Genomic DNA, 18,680 nt, shown 5'->3' with positions numbered 1-18,680 from the left:
AAACTCTAAGGTACGTTAGTGATCTCTCTAAACTGGATGCCTCTAGCATAGATAGCTAGGGACAGCTAGATGGTATGGGTGATACAGTGTTAGCCCTAGAATCAGGAAGACTCATCTTTCTGAGTTCAACTCTGACCTCAGACACTTACTAATTGTGTGACCCTGATCAAGTCACTTAACTTTGCCTCAGTTTCTTCATCTGTTTAAAAAAATGAGCTAGAGAAGGAATGGTCAGACTACTCTAGTCTCTTCAACCCTCCCAAAAGAAAACCAAATGAGGTTACAAAGAGGGCAATGTAACTGAAATAATTGAAGAACAGCAGTAAAACAAAATTTTCCTGTTTGTTTATCCCTTTAAACTCCATTTTTCTTTGTTTGTCTTGACAGTTTTATCTCCTCACTTCACTTTGCATACTACCTTATCTAGCCAAAGCAGACCATTCTCTATCACTGTCCTCATCCTACCCACTTCTAACTCAGTGTCTCTGCTCTGATCTTCCTGATGGCATGGACACTTCCTTTTGAGATCTTTTTCGAACTCTCTCCCTTTCCTTAAGACCCAGTTCAGGGGCTACTTTCACCATGAAGCTTTGTCTGACTCACTCAGCTGAAAAGCTCTTCCTCTTACTGCTTCTCATAGCATTTATCCCACTTTTCCATTGTATAGTTACTTAGGTTACTATATAGTTATATATGTATATATATAACTTTTGTAGTTATGTATTTACATTTATGTAGTAGTATGTTTCCCTCCTGTAAAGATTGTGCCTTGAAATCAGCATGTATGTCCTTTCTATGGCGCCTCCATCACCTCCCACAATACTACAACATAGTGAGTATTTTTATTAAAATGTTTGTTGAACAGTAACTATTAGTTAGTATTCAATAAATAGTAATTGTTGAACTGAATAGTAACTGGCAGATGGTCAGTGAATGATCTCTGTCAGAAGAATTCTTAACCAGAAGCAACTTCCAAGTACAATACCAGTATAGAATTGTGCACTTTCCAAACCTGTGATTATATCCTACAGGTTGTTTTAGGAGTATGAATTCTTACCTAAGGATCTTCATTTTGGCCACCCTACATGAAGCACATTCTTCCATGAGAAGATCAGTAATACACTAATCATTTCTTTGTTTTTCTTCATAGATACAAAGGCATTTGCTGATGATTGTTCTCAAAATCGAATAGTCCAAAAGAAAAAGATTTTTGTAGAACCTCTGGAAGAGACAAGAACCATTCTTGTGGAAAACCTGCCCCCCAATGTTAATGAAAGTTACATCACTCTTTTCTTTGAGAACCCCCATAATGGAGGGGGACCAATAGCCAAAGTCCAGTGTTCGCCAAAGGACAATTCAGCTCTAATTGAATTTTCTGATTGCCAAGGTAATAATATCTACTGCTAACTTAATTCTGCTCCCTCCCCCCCCTCAATGGATTGTAACAACACTGAAATTTGTATAATGCTTTAACGTTTGCAAAATACTTGTGTACATTATCTAAGCCTCACCGAAACCTTTTGAGGTAAGTACTACATTATTTTACAGATTAGGAAACAGGTTCATAGAGTTTAATTTGCCCACAGTCATATAGTTAGTATGTTTTCAAAGGCAGGATTTGGATCCAGCTCTGACTCTAAGGCTAGCCCTCTATACACTAAGGTATGCTTAGAGGTATTATTATGCTCATTTTTCAAATGCAACAACTGCTGCTCTATTAAGCACTGGGCCTATAGAAAGAGGCAAAAGATAGTCCTTGCACTCAAGGAGCTTATAAAAGAAATGGGAAGACAACATGCAAATAATGATATTCAAGGCAAGCTATATATAGGATATATAACAAGTTATTAAAAGAAGGAAGGGACTGGAATTAAGAGAAGATGTGGAAGGCTTGTAAAAGAAGAGATTTTAGTAGGGACTTGAAGAAAGCCAGGGAGATTTGTAGATGGAAATGAGGAGGGAGAGGATTCCAGGCATCAGGGGCAGCCACAGAGAAGGCCAGGAGCTGAGAAATGGAATATGTTATTTGTGAAACATCGAGTACATGATGGGGAACAAGGTATAAGAAGACTGGAAAGGTGGGAGAGGGCTAGGTCATGAAAAGCTTTGAATGCCAAATAGAGGATTTTGTGTTGTTCTTGAAGGCAATAGGGAGCCACTGGCAATTGCTGAGAGTGGTATGAGGAATGACATGATCAGAACCACACTTTAGGAAAATCACTTCAGTGGCTGAATGGAGAATGGATTGGAGTGGGGAGAGACTTGAGGCAGGCAGACCCACCAACAGGCTATTTCCTAGTTCAGGCTTGAAGTGATGAGGGTCTGCCCCAAAGTGGCAGCAGTGGAAGAGAGAAGGAGTGGTTTTCAAGGGATGTTACAAAGTTAAAAGCAAGAGATCTTGGCAACAACTTGGAGTTGGTTGGATGGGTGAGAAATAGTGAGGACTCCAAGAAGACTCCTAGGTTTTGAGCCTGAGGGACAGGGAAGATGGTGTTGCCTTCTACAATGTGGGGAGGTAGCAGGGGTGGGGGATGGTTTAGAGAGGAGAATAGTGAAGTCAGTTTTAGACATATTATTGAGTCTCAAAGAAATACTGGACATTCTGTTTGAGATATCTGAAAAGCAATTGGAGATGTGAGATAGGAGGGCAACAGAGACTTTGGGGCAAGATAGGCATCTTTGAGCATCATCAGCGTAGGGAATCCATGGGAGCTTGTGAGATTACCAAATGAAGTAAGTATGGAGAGAGAAAAAAATAGAGCCCAGGATAGCACCCTGTTGAACGATGTGAACTGGAAAAGGATCCAGCAAAGGAGACAAAGGAGCGGTCAGATAGAGGATGCAAACCATGGTGAAATGGTGTTCTAAAAACTCAGAGAGCAAAAAGTGTCAAGGAAGAGAGAGTGGTTAATAGTGTCAAAGGCTTCAGAGGGGTCAAGGAGAATGAGGATAGAGGAAAGGTCAATGGACATGGCAACTAAGAGATATTCAGTAAATTTGGAAAGCCTATTTTGGTGTAATAATAGAGTCAGAAGCTGAATTGCAAAACATTAAGAAGAGAGAGGGAGGAGAGAAAGTGGAGGCATCTATTCAAGATAGCCTTTTTGAGGAGCTTAGCTACAAAAGAGAGAAGAGATATGGGACAATAGCAGGGAAGGAAGGATAGAGTGAGGGGAGACTTTTTCAGGATGGAAGAGAAAAATCTATGTTTGTAGGCAGTAAGGAATGAGCCTGTAGACAAGGTTAGAATGAAAATAAGTAGAAGAGTGGGGATGAGAGAGAAGGCAGTCTCTCAAGGGAGATGGAATGAAATGATATCACTTGATAAAGTAGACAGGTGAGCCTTGGAAAGGAATAAGTCTACTTTATCATGTGAGACAGGGATGAAGGAGGAAAGAGCGGCAGAAGGTTTCTGAATGATGAGCAATAAGAAGAGAGTAGAAGAGGCCTAAATACTAACTGGGGGATTGTTTTTGTGCTTCTAAAGATAGCCAATGACTGACCAGGAAGTAAAGTGTGTGGCAGCAGAAAAACTTCAACACTTTCCATTCAGAAAGGTTTTCTGCTCCTATGTCAATACCAGTCAGTCCATCAGTATTTATTAAGCACCTACTATGTGCCAGGAAGTAACCGCTGAAAATATAAAGAAAAGCAAAAGACAGTCCTTGCTCTTAAGGAACTCATGCTCTAACAGAGAAGACAATAAGCACACAAAAATGTACAAACAAGCTATGTGCAGGATAAATAAGAATCAAGGGAGGGAAAGCACTAGAATTAAAGGAGATCAGGAAATGCGTCCTATATAAGACAAAATTTTAGTTAAGACTTGAAAAGAACTGTGGATGCCAGTAGGCAGAGAAGAGTAAGGGGAGCATTCTAAGCATGGCAGGCAGCCAAAGAAAATGCTCAGAGGTGAGAGATGAAGTTTATTGTTGGTACAACCGCAAGAAAGCCATTACTGTATCTATACTTTGATAGTGCTTCCAAATCCCTCTGCAAAAATCAGACAAAAATTATACTAACCATCTGTAGTACTGTGCCAAGCATATTACATATACAGCTATACGGAGATCTGCCACACTTAATTTCATTGCTGGCCATGGTGCCTAATGCAGTAGTGTCTTAGCAGGTTCAGAATCACATTAATGAGACATTGTGAGATTCAGTTTAAGTGTACTTCAGCACCACTGTATCTCAGCAGAATTCTTAATTTTTAAGAATATTGTTCATATATAACAAGAATATAAATTCACCTTTGATAACACTACCATCTTTCAAAACTCACAGAGGGATCTATGCCTCTGTGTTGTCTGTGTTAGTACAAGTGCTTGTATTTTCCTTCTAATTAATAAGCTCCATTGTTGGCTAATGTGCAACAGTGAATACTTTTGGATTCAACTGCTGGCTCAACAAGGATTTTTTTTTTTTAATAACTGACATTTATTGGTATTTTATTATTGTTGGCATTGTAAATATTGGGATTTATTCTTTAAATGATTTGGAACAGTCTGAGGAATACCTTCTATTCAGGCCACTAATTTCTTTACTATTATCATCACACATAATAATACCAATTCATATTTACATAGCACTTTCAAGTTTACAAAGTACTCTCCTCATTGTTCTTACTTGTGAAGTAGGTACACAGGTACTGAGACCCACCAGTTTATGGATGAGGAAAAACAGGTAGTTGGAATCAGAGTGAGAGCTCATACCCTAGCCCCCTCAGTCAAAATCCCTGACTTAAAATTAGCTTTAAAATTAGAAATAATGTAACAATATGTCTGAAGACATCTCTTTTGGATCTCTTACCATTGATAAAGTATGGTACAGTGTCTTGTGCCTCTAGACACTCAATAAATGTTTGATGAATAGGCCACTTCAGCCTTTAAGAAAGGTTACTACATTTTGAGGTTGAGGACTTGCACCTTTGTTATTGATTATCTATATGACCTTGGTGAAGTACAAAATAAAGAAAACAATTAACTCTTGTAAAATGACAAGTGTCAAGGTGGAAATATCTAACCAAAGTTTTATTTTGACAGCAAAGCTCACCCTTAGGCAATATAGGTTGGGTGGGTATACAGAGGGAATTTCTGATATTCTACCAGATACTGTGGCATTTTTAATTTGTATTTTATTTGGAGTACAAGCATGTTATTTTTGTTTTTAATTTAACTGTCTTTGTCTTCTTGAAGCATAATTGATTACCCTTTAAACAAGATTTCTGATGTTTATTACATTATTCAGGGTGATTTTTTAAATTTGAAATTGAGGGTATGCCCATTAAATGGGGAATAGTTGAACAAGTCATGGTATATGAATTTAATTTAATTTAATTCATTCAGTGAATTAAATGATAAGCAGACAGATTTCAGAAAAATCTGGAAAGACTTGAATGAACTGATGCAAAGTGAAGTTAGCAGAACCAGGAGGACCTTGAACAATGGAACAGCAATATTATATGATGATGAACTATGATTGACTTAGCTCTTCTTAGCTATACAGTGATCCAAGAAACTTCCAAAAGACTCATTCATGATGGAAAATGCTATCAACCTCCAGAGAAAGAACTAAACGCAGAATGAAGCATATTATTTTACTTTATTTTTTCAAAGTTTTTTCTTTTTGCAAAATGTAATGATTTTGGAACTGTTTCTTCTTTTACAACCTGATTTATTATGGAAATACATTTTGCATGATTGTACATATATAACCCATATCAAACTGCTTACTGAGGTAAGGAGGGGAGAAATTTGGAACTCAAGATTTTATGAAAAATGAATGTTACAAAAAATTATTTTTTTTGTTTCTAAGTAGCTTTTTTTTTAAAACTGATTTAAGCCTAACTCTCCAATGTTTTAATGGGAATCAACTTGAACATAATCCCTTGACAGGACTCTGCTTTAAAATAAATGTTGGGAGAGTATACCTCATTGTTTCAGTGGAATACATGTATCACATTAGTAGGTCACTTTAATGAGAGCACTATTTTAGAATGACTGTTATTTCACAATTTCAATGAGTGTTAGTTTTCTTCCTATAAAGACAAATTCTGCCTGAATTAAGATGTAACACAGTTTTATTAAGTTTTTATGAGTTGCAAACTATTAACATTTGTTTCTTTTTCTTTTAGTGGTCAAAGCCATATTGACAAAAAATCCTCTCTTCGACAACAATCCCATTTCAATATTCCCATACTACTATAGTTTGGGTACTGCTTTATATGGAAAGGCAAAACCACCGGTGAAACTGCCAGAGTCATTTACAATACCAATGGAACCTTCTCTATTGAAATTCTTACAGAAAAATGAACAAGTAATTGAAGAGATAACTAACACCATGGAGAGCTATCATTGTGAGCTAACATGGCCTCAACCCAATGCTAAAGAGCCAGAAATTATACTTAGTCCTTCAGCCACCTTAGTCAGTCAAAGGAAAACAAATAGCAACATAATCAAGACATGGAGTGAGGATGTTTCCATGAGATTCTCTTGCCTCATGTCTGAATATCAGGTTAGGGAGTATAATATAGACCCAGTGATGTGGGAAGCCATTAGAGACACCATAGAAAATAGGAACATTTTGACTGAGTTTGATAAGCTTCAGGAAACAGTGGTGATAGTAGGGAGACTGAAAGATATACAAAGAACTGAACCACAAATGAGAACTCTGATAAAAAGGATCATCCAAAAAATGGAAAGAGGAAAACAAAGTATAATGGAGAACTTGACTGTGTGTCCTGGAAGGTTTTCCATTTTATGCAAGAATGGGTTAAAAGAGACTCTCCACAAGAAATACCCAGAGCTGGAAGTCACTTATAATGCCCTCACAAAGAGCATTTGTCTGAGTGGATTGGCTGTAGATGTATACAAAGCAAAGAGTGAAATTCTGGAGAAGTTGCACAGCTTGGCTCAGAAATCCCTCCATGTTCCTCCTCAGATCATTCAGTTTCTGCAGCAGGTAAACTGTGAGACATTCTCTGAATCCCTTTTTGGAGCACAGAAAATTCCTGCTTCTTATGAGTTGGACTATGAAACAGTTATGCTGGTTGGGTCCTCTCCCCAAATTCTTTCAGAAGCTGAAGAACATATTAAGAGAGTCTTGGACTTCAAGTGCATCAATGTGATAGATAGTGGAATTCTTGGTAATTATCAGTGGAAAAAACTCATTGGTGATTTAAATAAGAAATACAACTGCTCCTCAAAGAGTATAATAATAGAGCAGCAGGATTCAGACACTGGTGTTCAGATAATCATTGCTGGTTGTGTTAGTCCAGTATGTGAAAGCTATCAGGAACTTCATGAATTTATAGAAAAAAACACAAAAATAGAGGAGTTTGTCCCTGTGAAATCTGCAGCAGTTATCCAGTATATGAAGGAAGAGAAAAGGCAAATCTGGAACAAACTAAAGAAAAAAAATGTGAAGGTTGATTTCAAAACTCTGGGCAACCGAAGAGGCATTTCAATGAGTGGTCCAAAAGGAGAAGTGAAAAGAGGAGTGGACATGGTTAAACAAATACTAGTTTCAATACATGTTAGAAAGTTTAGCATTGATAAACCAGGGGCTGAAACTTTATTCAAAGACAGGAAAGAGTTCTATAAAATGGAAACAAAAAGAAAGTATAGTTGTACAATTTGGCTACAAGAAGATGTAGATGGGACTAGTGGGGGCAGCATTGATGGACAGAAGGTTCCATTCAAGATCACCTTAGAATCTGGCATCTTATTAACTGTTCAGGCAGGTGACTTAACCCACTTCTCAGCAGATGTGGTGGTGAATGAAGCAAATGAGGACTTAAAGCACTATGGAGGCCTGGCAGCTGCACTCTTTGAAGCAGCAGGCCCAGAGCTACAGAGGGATTGTGACCAGATAATCCAGGAACTGGGTAAGATCCCTCCTGGTTCTGCTGTTGTCTCAGCTGCTGGACAGCTCCCATATAAGGAAGTGATTCATGCTGTGGGTCCCAGGTGGACACAAGAGCATGCTCACAGATGTGTACAGTTACTAAAAAATGCTATCATACAATGTCTTTATCTAGCTGAACTCGATGGACACACTTCAATAGCTATCCCAGGTTTTACCTCTGGAGACTTTGGTTTCCCCTTGAAAGAATGTGCAGAAACCATCATCCTGTCCATCAAGGAAAACTTTCAGAACTCCCAAAATAAACATAGCTTGAAAAAGATTCATCTTGTTGATTCATCTGAGGAGACAGTTCAGGCTCTTTCCAAAGCTGTGAAGACCATTTTTAAAGATGCATTACCTAGTAACAACTCACTTTCCTGTACACCATTAGAAAACCAAAAAACTGTCTTGAGAAAAAGTACTGAACATAGAGATGTATTGGACTCCAATAGTGAACAGCTGAGCATCATCTTGATGAGAGGTGATGTTCAGGATATACAGGTGGGTATTACCATTTACCAAACACTACTCAAGGTTATTTTGAAATTTAAGTCGCCTATTGCTCATGTGTCTAGGATCATACATACTTTTAGCATATGATATTTGTAAGGTTAATACAGATTTGGTCCAAGGTTAAAATTCTACTCCCTTGAGTGCATGAAAGTTGAATATAAGTCAAATACCTTGGCATGGTCGTATAGCTCATGAGTGTCTAAGGCAGATTTAAACCTAATTCTTCCTACCTATAAATCCAGTGCCCTATTCATGAAACCATGTTGCCTTCATAAAGACATTTTTGATGATCCAACATCTGTTTTTTTCCTTTGTTACAACTAGCCTAGAGCTCACTTTATCTAGTTATGTCATTTTTCAGTTACATCCAACTGTTTGTGATCCCATTTGGGATTTTCTTGGCAAAGACACTGTTGTGATTTGCCATTTTCTTGTCTAACTCATTTTACAGATGATGAAATGGAGGTAAACAGGGTTAGGTGACCTGCCCCAGGTTACATAGCTAGAATGTTTCAGAGGTCGCATTTGAATTCAAGAAGATGAGTCTTCCTGACTCCAGATCCAGTGCTCTATCCAATTCACCACTTAGCTGCCCAACTTTATCTAGAAAACTATCTATTCTAGAGAAGGAAACACTTTTTAAAAAGTCTGGTGATGTTTTTTGTTGTTGTCATTCCATTGTTTCACTTTCATCTCGTCTTGATTCCTTTTGAAGTTTTCTTGGCAAAGATAGTGAAGTGATTTGCTATATCTTTATCGAGTTAATTTTACAGGTTAGGAAACTTGAGGCAAACAGAGTTAAATGTTTTGCCCATGCTCACATAGCTACTTTCTGAGACTGGATTTGTCCTATTGTACTCCTGACTCCAGGCCAGTACCCTATCCACTGAGTTACCTAGCTGCCCCAGTCATATTTTTAACTTATCTTTTTTTCCCTCAGTTGATAAATATTTGTTTATTGAGCACCTATAGCATGTGAGGCACTTCCCTAGGGATTGGGAATACAAAATAAAAAATAAAATCCCTTCTGCCCTAGAAAAATTTAGGGAATGCTAATATATATGTATATCTATATATCTATATCTATATCTACATATCTATATATATGAAAATAAAAGGTAACCTGTGGAGGGTAGGGGAAGGGAAAAAGCATTTATTTTTTTAAATTTTATTAATTTTATTTATTTTCAGTGTTCCACAATCACTACCACATAACTTAGATTTTTTTCCCTCCTTCCCCCATGCTTTCCCCCTCCTTCCTGAGACGACATACAATTTTTCATGGGATCCACATATACATTCCTATTAAATACGTTTTCATCACAATCGTGCTGCAATAGAAGAATTGAAATGAACGGGAGAGATCATATACCAAACCAAAATGTAATACAAAAGAAAATGATCTGCTACATTCTGCAATTGAATTCCATAGTTCATTCTCTGGATGTGGAAGGCATTTTGCCTTAAAAGACAACTGGGAATTTTTTTAAGCTCTTGCATTGCAATGAAGTTCCAAGTCTACCAGAAAAAACTCTCACACACTGTGGTCATTGCTGTACACAAAGTTCTCCTGATTCTGCTCCTTTTGCTCAGCATCAGATCATACATGTCTTTCCAAGCCTTTCTGAAGTCTTCCTGTTCATCATTTCTTATAGTCCAATAGTATTCCATTACATTCATATACCATAACTTATTCCATCATTCCCCAATTGATGGACATCCCCTTGATTTCCAGTTCTTGTCCACCATAAAGAGTGCTGCTATAAATTTTTTGTACATGTGGGACCCTTTTCCATTTTTATGATCTCTTGGGGATACAGTCCTAGAAGCAATATTGCTGGTTCAAAGAGTATGCATAATTTTATAGCCCTTTGGGCATAGTTCCAAACTGCCCTCCAGAATGGTTGGATCAGCTCACAGTTCCACCAACAATGAATTAGTGTTTCAACTCTCCCACATCTTCTCCAACATTTATCATCCTCCTATTTTGTCAGGTTTGCCAATCTGACAAGTGTGATGTGGCACCTCAGAGTTTTTTTGACTTGCATTTCTCTAATCAATAGTGATTTAGAGCATTTTTTCATATGACTATACATATCTTTAAATTTATCCTCTGAAAACTACCTGTTCATATCCTTTGATCCCTTATCAATTGGGAATGACTTGTATTTTTGTACATTTGACTCAGTTCTCTATGTATTCTACAAATGAGGCCTTTATCACAGACACTAGTTGCAAAAATTCTTGCCCAGTTTTCTTTATCCTTCTGAATCTTTGTTGCATTGGGTTTGGTTGTGCAAAAACTTTTCAGTTTAATGTAACCAAAATTATCCATCTTGCACTTCATAATGCTTTCTTTCTCTTTAGTCAAAAATTTGTCCCTTCTCCATAAATCTGATAAATACACTATTGCTTGCTCCACCAATTTGTCCATAGCATCAATCTTTGTACCTAGACTGTATACCTATTTGGACTTTATTCTTTTGCACAGTGTCAGGCATTGGTCTATACCTGGTTTCTGCCACACTGTTACCTAGTTTACCCAGCAATTTTTGTTGAACAGTGAGTTCTTATCTCAGAAACTGGGATCCTTGGGTTTATCAAACAGTAGATTTTTATAATCATTGGCTACTGTGTCTTGAGTATTTAGCATATTCCACTTGTCTACCCTTCTGTTTCTTAGCCAATACCAAGTGGTTTTGATAATTGCTGCTTAATAATACTATTTGAGATCTGATAGGGTAAGGCCACCTTCCCTAGCATTTCTTTTCATTAGTCCCCTTGATATTCTGGACTTCTTGTTCTTCCAGATGAATTTAGATATTATTTTTTCCAGCTCTAGAAAATAATTGTCTGATAGTTTGATTGGTATATCACTAAATAAGTAAATTAATTTAGGGAGAATTGTCATTTTTATTATATTGGCTCAACTTACCCACAAGCACCTGATGTTTTTCCATTTACTTAGATCTGACTTTATTTGTGTGAAAAATGTCTTATAATTGTGTTCATATAGTCCCTGGGTTTGTTTTGGCAGGTAAACTTCCAATTATTTTATAGTGTCTAACCTAGCTTTAAATGGAATTTCTCTCTCTATCTTTTGCTATTGGGCTTTGTTACTAATATGTAGAAATGCAGAAGATTTGTGTGGGTTTATTTTATAACCTGCAACTTTGCCAAAGTTGTTTATTAACTCAAGTAGTTTTTTACTTGAGTCTCTGGGATTGTCTAAGTAAATCATCATATCATCTGCAAAGAGTGATAACTTAGTTTCTTCTTTGCCTATTCTAATTCCTTCAGTTTCTTTATCTTCTCTGATTGGTACAGCTAACATTTCTACTACCATATTGAATAACAGTGGTGATAATGGACATCCTTGTTTCACCCCTGATCTTACTGGAAATGCATCTAGCTTATTGCCATTGCATATAATGCTTGCTGAAGGTTTTAGATAGATACTGCTTATTATTTTATGGAAAGTTACTTTCATTCCTGTGCTCTCCAGTGTTTTTAATAGGAATGGGTGTTGTATTTTGTCAAAAGCCTTTTCTGCTTCTATTGAGATAATCATGTGGTTTCTGTTAGTTTTGTTGTTGATATGGTCGATAATGCTAATAGTTTTCCTAATATTGAATCAGCCTTACATTCCTGGTATGAATCCTACCTGATCATAATGTATTATTCTCATGATAACTTGCTGTATTCTTTTTGGTAAAATCTTACTTAAAATTTTTGCATCTATATTCATTAGAGAAATTGGTCTATAATTTTCTTTCTCTGTTTTGGCTCTTCCTGGTTTAGGTATCAAAGCAATATTTGTATCATAAAAAGAATTTGGGAGTACTCCTTCTTCCCCAATTTTCCCAAATAGTCTATATAACATTGGAATTAACTGTTCTTTAAAGGTTTGATAGAATTCACTTGTAACTCATTCTGATCCTGAAGATTCTTTCCTAGGGAGTTCATTGATGGCTTGTTCAATTTCTTTTTCTGAGATGGGGTTGTTTAAGTATTCAACTTCCTCTTCTGTTAATCTGGGCAATTTATATTTTTTAAAATACTCATCTATCTCATTTAGATTGTCGAATTTATGGGCATAAAGTTGGGCAATGTAGTTTCTACTTATTTTTTAAATTTCCTCCTCATTGGAGGTGAGTTCACCCCTTTCATTTTTGATATTGGTAATTTGGTTTTTTCATTTTTTTAAATCAACTTGACCAAAGGTTTATCAATTTTATTAAGTTTTTATATAAGTTATTTCAATAACTTTATAAGTTATATAAAACTTATGTAAGTTTTTTCATAAAACCAACTATTAGTTTTATTTATTAGTTCAATAGTTTTCTTAATTTCAGTTTTATTGATCTCTCTTTTGGTTTTCAGTATTTCTAATTTAGTACTTACTTGGAGATTTTCAATTTGTTCTTTTCTCTAGCTTTTTCATCTGCATGCCCAAGTCATTGATCTCCTCTTCCTCTGTTTTATTCATGTAGGCATTCCAAGACATAAAACTTCCCCTAAGAATTGCTTTTGCAGTATCCCATAAGATTTGGTAGGTTGTCTCATTATTGTCATTCTCTTGAATGAAGTTGTTGATTGTTTCTATGATTTGTTGTTTAACCCACTCCTTCTTTAGGATTAGATTATTTAGTTTCCAATTAATTTTTCATTTATCTTTCCATGGCCTTTTATTTATTGCATTATGAACTGGAAAGAATGCATTGACTATCTCTGCCTTTCTGCACTGGATTGTGAGGTTTTTATGCCCTAGAACATGGTAAGTTTTTGTATATGTGCCATGACCTACTGAGAAAAAGGTATATTCCTTTCTATTCCCATTCAGTTTTCTCCAGAGATCTATCATATCTACCTTATCCAGAGTTTTATTCACCTCCTTAACTTCTTTCTTGTTTATTTTAAGGTTAGATATATCAAGTTCAGGTTGAGGTCCCCCACTAGTATAGCTTTGCTATCTATTTCTTCCTGCAACTCCCCCAACCTCTCCTCTAAGGATTTGGATGTATACCATTTGGAGCATACATGTTTAGTAATGATATTGCTTCATTGTCTATGGTGCCTTTTAGCATGATATAGTTTCCTTTCTTATCTCTTTTGATTAGATCTATTTCTCCTTTTGCTTTTTCTGAGATTAGGCTTGCTACCCCTACTTTTCTTACATCAGCTGAAGCACAATATATTCTATTCCAACCATTTTCCTTTACCCTGTGTGTATCCCCCCATTTCAAATGTTGTTCTTATAAACAACATATTGTTGGATTATGGCTTTTAATCCATTCTGCTATCTGTCTCCATTTCTTTTCTCCCTTTTAGCTTCCCCTCCCCTTTTCTTCCACCTTCCCCTCCTACTGCCTATAGAGCTAGTTGGATTTATGTACTTAATTAAGTTTATTGCTCCTTCCTTGAACCAAATCAGATTAGAGTACCTCTCAAAGAATGCTCATCTCCCTCCCCTCTTTCCTTCTACTATAATATCATTTTGTACTTGTGTCTGGGATGTAATTTGTCATTTTCTGCTTCCTCCTTTTCACTTCTCCTGTTACAATTCCTTTACATACTTGAATCACATTTTTATCATCACATCATTTACTTTATACCTGTTCCTTCTCTCTGTGTATATCCCTTTTATACTTCATAATAGATGTACATTTCTCAAGGTTAACAAGTATCATCTTCCTTTATAGGGAGGGAAACAGTTTGCCCAAATTGAGTAACAAGTTTTTCTTTTCCCCTGTTTGCCTTTTTATGCCTCTCTTGAGACCTGCAATGGAAGATCAAATTTTCTATTAAGTTCCAGACTTTTAGTCAGGAAAGTCTGAAAATCCCTTGTTTTATTGAATGTCCATTTCCCCGCCTGAAATGTTATGCTTAACTTTGCTGGGTAATTGATCCCTAGTTGTAGTCCCAGCTCCTTTTCCTTATGTAATACAACATTCCAATTCCTTACATATTTTAATGTAGAAGCTGCAAGGTCTTGTGTGATCCTTACTGTAGCTCCTCAATATTTGAATGGTTTCTTTCTAGCTGCCTGCCGTATTTTCTCCTTCACATGACAGGTCTGCAATTTGGCAACAGTATTTCTTGGTGTTTTTAGTTTGGGCTCCATTTTGGGAGGTGAACAGTGGATTCTTTTGATGGCATTTTGCCCTCTGGATCTAGCACTTCTGGGCAATTTTCCTTGATGATTTCTTGGAAGACAATGTCCAGACTTTTTTTTTTCATCATGGCCTTCTGGTAGGCCAATAATCCTTAGATTTTCTCACCTGGATCTATTTTCCAGGTCATTTGTTTCCAATTAGATATTTTACATTTTCTTCTTTATTTTCATTCTTTAGATTTTTGTTTGACTGATTCTTGATGTCTTATAGAATCATTATCTTCTACTTGTCCAATTCTAATTTTCATCAAATTGTTTTCTTCAGTTAACTTTTGCATTGCTTTTTCCTTCTGTCCAATTATTTCCTTTAAGGAATTATTTTTTCCAGTTAGTTTTTGTACTTCCTTTTCCATTTATCCAATTTTCCCAGTTGGGTTTTGTACTTTCTTTTCCATTTGTTCAATTTTCCTTTTTAAAGAGCTATTCTCTTCAGTGAACTCTTTTTTCATACTTTTAAAATCATTGTCCAGGTTTTCCTCTATTTCCCTCTTCAGCTGTTCCAGGAAAGTTGTTTGTGTATGCAAGGAGTTCATCGTCTCTTCTCAAGTTTCAGATGGGAGTACAGTCTCAATACTGACCTCTTTGGTATTCGAGTTTTGATCCTTTTCCCCATAGAAAGATTCTATGTTCTTTTCCTTACTCCTTTGCTTCTTGCTCATGATTATGAGACTTTGTGTGTTATGGCCTCTGGTTCTTTAAGTTAGAAGCTGGAGAACTTGGTGTTGAGCTGACTGATGTGAAAAAGCTAAGGGCAGGGGCCTTTTTTTTTTGTTTGTTTTGTGTTTCCCTGGGTCAGCCCTGGGTCTAGCTTGTTAAGTGTGGGGGAGGTAGCTCAGGGTACATGTAGTCTAGCCCAGGAAGTGCGGAGTACTAACAGCACAGCCCAGGAAGCAGAGTGCAGCCCAACTTGGCAGGGACAGGAATCTGAACAGGCTTCAGGCAGCCACCAGTAGCAGCAGTTCCCATATTGCTCAACCAACAAACACCACAGACAGCTTCACAAGTCGGTGGGAGGGCTCCTCCACCCAGGAAAAGGGAGTGTGGTCTAGACCCCCACCCATGGCAGGAGCCACTGCAGTGGCAGCTTCCATTTTTAGAGCCCTCCACCTAGAGCCCCTGGGGAAATTGAGCAGTTGATCTGAATCTCAGTCCTGAGTGGCAGCCCTGGCAAAAACTGAAAAGTCAAGTAAATGGCTGGGAAAATGCCCCCCAAAGGGAAAAAGAATAAGATAATAGAAGGTTATTTTCTTGGTGAGCAGGTATTTTCTTCCATTCTTTTGGATATGGAGGAATAATTTAGGTCTTCAGAGAAAGACCTAAAAGTCAAGGCTTCTGCATGCAAAACCTCCAAAATAAATATACAGTGATCTCAGACCAAGGAAGAGCTCAAAAAGGATTTTGAAAATCAAGTAAGAGAGATGGAGGAAAAATTGGGAAAAGAAATGAGAGGAAATCAAGAAAACCGTGAAAAGCAACTCAACAGCTTGCTAAAGGAGACCCAAAAAACGCTGAAGAAATTAACACCTTAAAAAAAAGAATAACTCAAATGGCAAAAGAAGCTCAAAAAGCCAATGAGGAGAAGAATACTTTAAAGAGCAGAATTAAGCAAATGGAAAAGGAGGCTCAAAAGTTCACCAAAGAAAATAGTTCTTTAAAAATTAGAATCGAATTGATGGAAGCTAATGACTTTATGAGAAACCAAGAAATTACAAAACAAAACCAAAAGAATGAAAAAATAGAATATAATGTGAAATATCTTATTGGTAAAAAATAATTCCTCATTTTCATTGCCTCTCACAGGTCTATTACATTCAGAGGGTTCAAATTCTTCACATTGATTTCCAATTTTTTGCTGCCGTTAAAAGTGCTGCTATGATTACTTTGTTCAATTTAGAATTTCTATCATTAACTTGCATAATATCTGAACACCACTTTACTATTCTTTTCCTCTTTTTAAAAAAATTTGTTTATTTAAGCTTTCAACGTTAATTTCCACAAAAGTTTGGGTTCCAAATTTTCTCCCCATTTCTCCTCTTCCCCCACCCCAAAATGCCAAAGACTCTAATTACCCCTACCACCAATCTGCCCTCCCTTCTAACTTCTCTCCATTCCCTTATCCCCATCTTCCCTTTCATCCTGTAGGGCAAGATAACTTTCTATACCCCCTTACCTGTATTTCTTATTTCCTAGTTGCAAGAACAATACTCAACAGTTGTTCCTAAAACTTTGAGTTCCAACTTCTCTTCTTCCCTCCCTCCCTACCCATTCCCTTTGGGAAGGCAAGGAACTCAATATAGGCCATATCTGTGAAGTTTTGCAAATGACTTCCATAATAGTCATGTTGTGTAAGACTAGCTATATTTCCCTCCATTTTATCCTGCCCCTATTTCTTCTATTCTTTCTTTTGATCCTGTCTCTCCCCAAGAGTGTTGACTTCTAATGGTCCCACCTTCCACTGTCCTCTCTTCCATCATCTCCCCCACCCTCCTTATCCCCTCTCCCCCACTTTCCTGTATTGAAAGATAGGTTTTCATACAAAAATGAGTGTGCATTTTATTCCTTCCTTCAGTCGAATGTGATGAGAACAAGCTTCATGTTTTTTCTCTAAACTCCCCTCTTTTTCCCTCCAATGAAAAGTCATTTACTTGCCTCTTTTATGAGAGATAATTTGCCCCATTCCATTTCTCCCTTTCTTCTCCCAATATATTTCTCTCTCACCACTTAATTTCATTTTTTTAAGATATGATCCCATCCTATTCAATTCACCCTATGCTCTCTGTCTCTCTCTCTCTCTATGTGTGTGTGAGTGTGTGTGTGTGTGTGTGTGTGTATGTGTAATCCCACCAACTACCCAGATACTGAAAAAAGTTTCAAGAGTTACAAATATTGTCTTTCCATGTAGGAACGTAAACAGTTTAACTTTAGTAAGTCCCTTATGGTTTCTCTTTGCTGTTTACCTTTTCATGCCTCTCTTGATTCTTGTGTTTGAAAGTCATATTTTCTTTTCAGCTCTGGTCTTTTCATCAAGAATGCTTGAAAGTCCTCTATTTCATTGAAAGACCATTTTTTCCCCTGAAGGATTATACTCAGTTTTTCTGGGTAGGTGGTTCTTGGTTTTAGTCCTAGTTCCTTTGACTTCTAGAATATCATATTCCATGTCCTTCAATCCCTTAATGTAGTAGCTGCTACATCTTGTGTTGTCCTGATTGTATTTCCACAATACTCAAATAGTTTCTTTTTAGCTGCTTGCAATATTTTCTCCTTGACCTGGGAACTCTGGAATTTGACTACAATGTTCCTAGGAATTTCTTTTTTTGGATCTCTTTCAGGAGGTGATCAGTGGATTCTTTCAGTATTTATTTTGCCCCCTGGTTCTAGAATCTCAGGGCAGTTTTCCTTGATAATTTCATGAAAGATGATGTCTAAGCTCTTTTTTTAAATCATGGCTTCCATGTAGTCCCATAATTTTTAAATTGTCTCTCCTGCATCTATTTTCCAGATCAGTTGTTTTTCCAATGAGATATTTCACATTATCTTCCATTTTTTCATTCTTTTGGTTTTGTTTTGTGATTTCTTGGTTTCTCATAAAGTCATTAGCTTCCATCTGTTCCATTCTAATTTTTAAAGAACTATTTTCTTCAGTGAGCTTTTGAACCTCCTTTTCCATTTGGCTAATTCTACTTTTGAAAGCATTCTTCTCCTCATTGGCTTTTTGGACCTCTTTTGCCAATTGAGTTGGCCTGTTTTTAAAGGTGTTATTTTCTTCAGAATTTTTTTTCAGTCTCCTTTAGTAAGGTGTTGACCTAGTTTTCATGCTTTTCTTTCATCTCTCTCATTTCTCTTCCCAGTTTTTCTTCCACCTCTCTTACTTGTTTTTCGAAATCCTTTTTGAGCTCTTCCATGGCCTGAGCCCATTGAATATTTTTTTTGGATGTTTGGAATACAGAAGCCTTGACTTCTGTCTCTTTCCTTGATGGTAAGCATTGTTCTTCCTCATCTGAAAGGATGGGAGAAGATATCTGTTCACCAAGAAAGTAACCTTCTATAGTCTTATTTTTTCCCCTTTTTTGGGGCATTTTCCCAA

General features: G+C 36.8%; 1 protein-coding gene across 6 annotated transcripts in view; it reads left to right on the top strand.

Annotated features, from left to right (window-relative positions):
• Nucleotides 1–18,680, top strand: part of LOC140506526 (protein mono-ADP-ribosyltransferase PARP14-like) — an 83,924-nt gene that overhangs the window by 25,235 nt on the left and 40,009 nt on the right. For all 6 annotated transcript variants that reach the window (XR_011967962.1, XM_072613799.1, XM_072613798.1 and 3 more), the window contains 2 exons: nucleotides 1,151–1,387; nucleotides 6,137–8,409. Coding sequence is in view for 5 of the 6 variants with exons in the window: in XM_072613799.1 (XP_072469900.1) it covers nucleotides 1,151–1,387; nucleotides 6,137–8,409 (2,510 nt within the window). In the remaining variant the exon portion in view is untranslated. The remainder of the gene's footprint in view (nucleotides 1–1,150; nucleotides 1,388–6,136; nucleotides 8,410–18,680) is intronic.

This window comes from Notamacropus eugenii, chromosome 5, assembly GCF_028372415.1.
Source record: "Notamacropus eugenii isolate mMacEug1 chromosome 5, mMacEug1.pri_v2, whole genome shotgun sequence".
In the NCBI taxonomy this organism is placed as follows: Eukaryota; Metazoa; Chordata; class Mammalia; order Diprotodontia; family Macropodidae; genus Notamacropus; species Notamacropus eugenii.
Note: the sequence above shows the minus strand (reverse complement) of the source record. Positions and strands in the feature narration are given on the sequence as shown.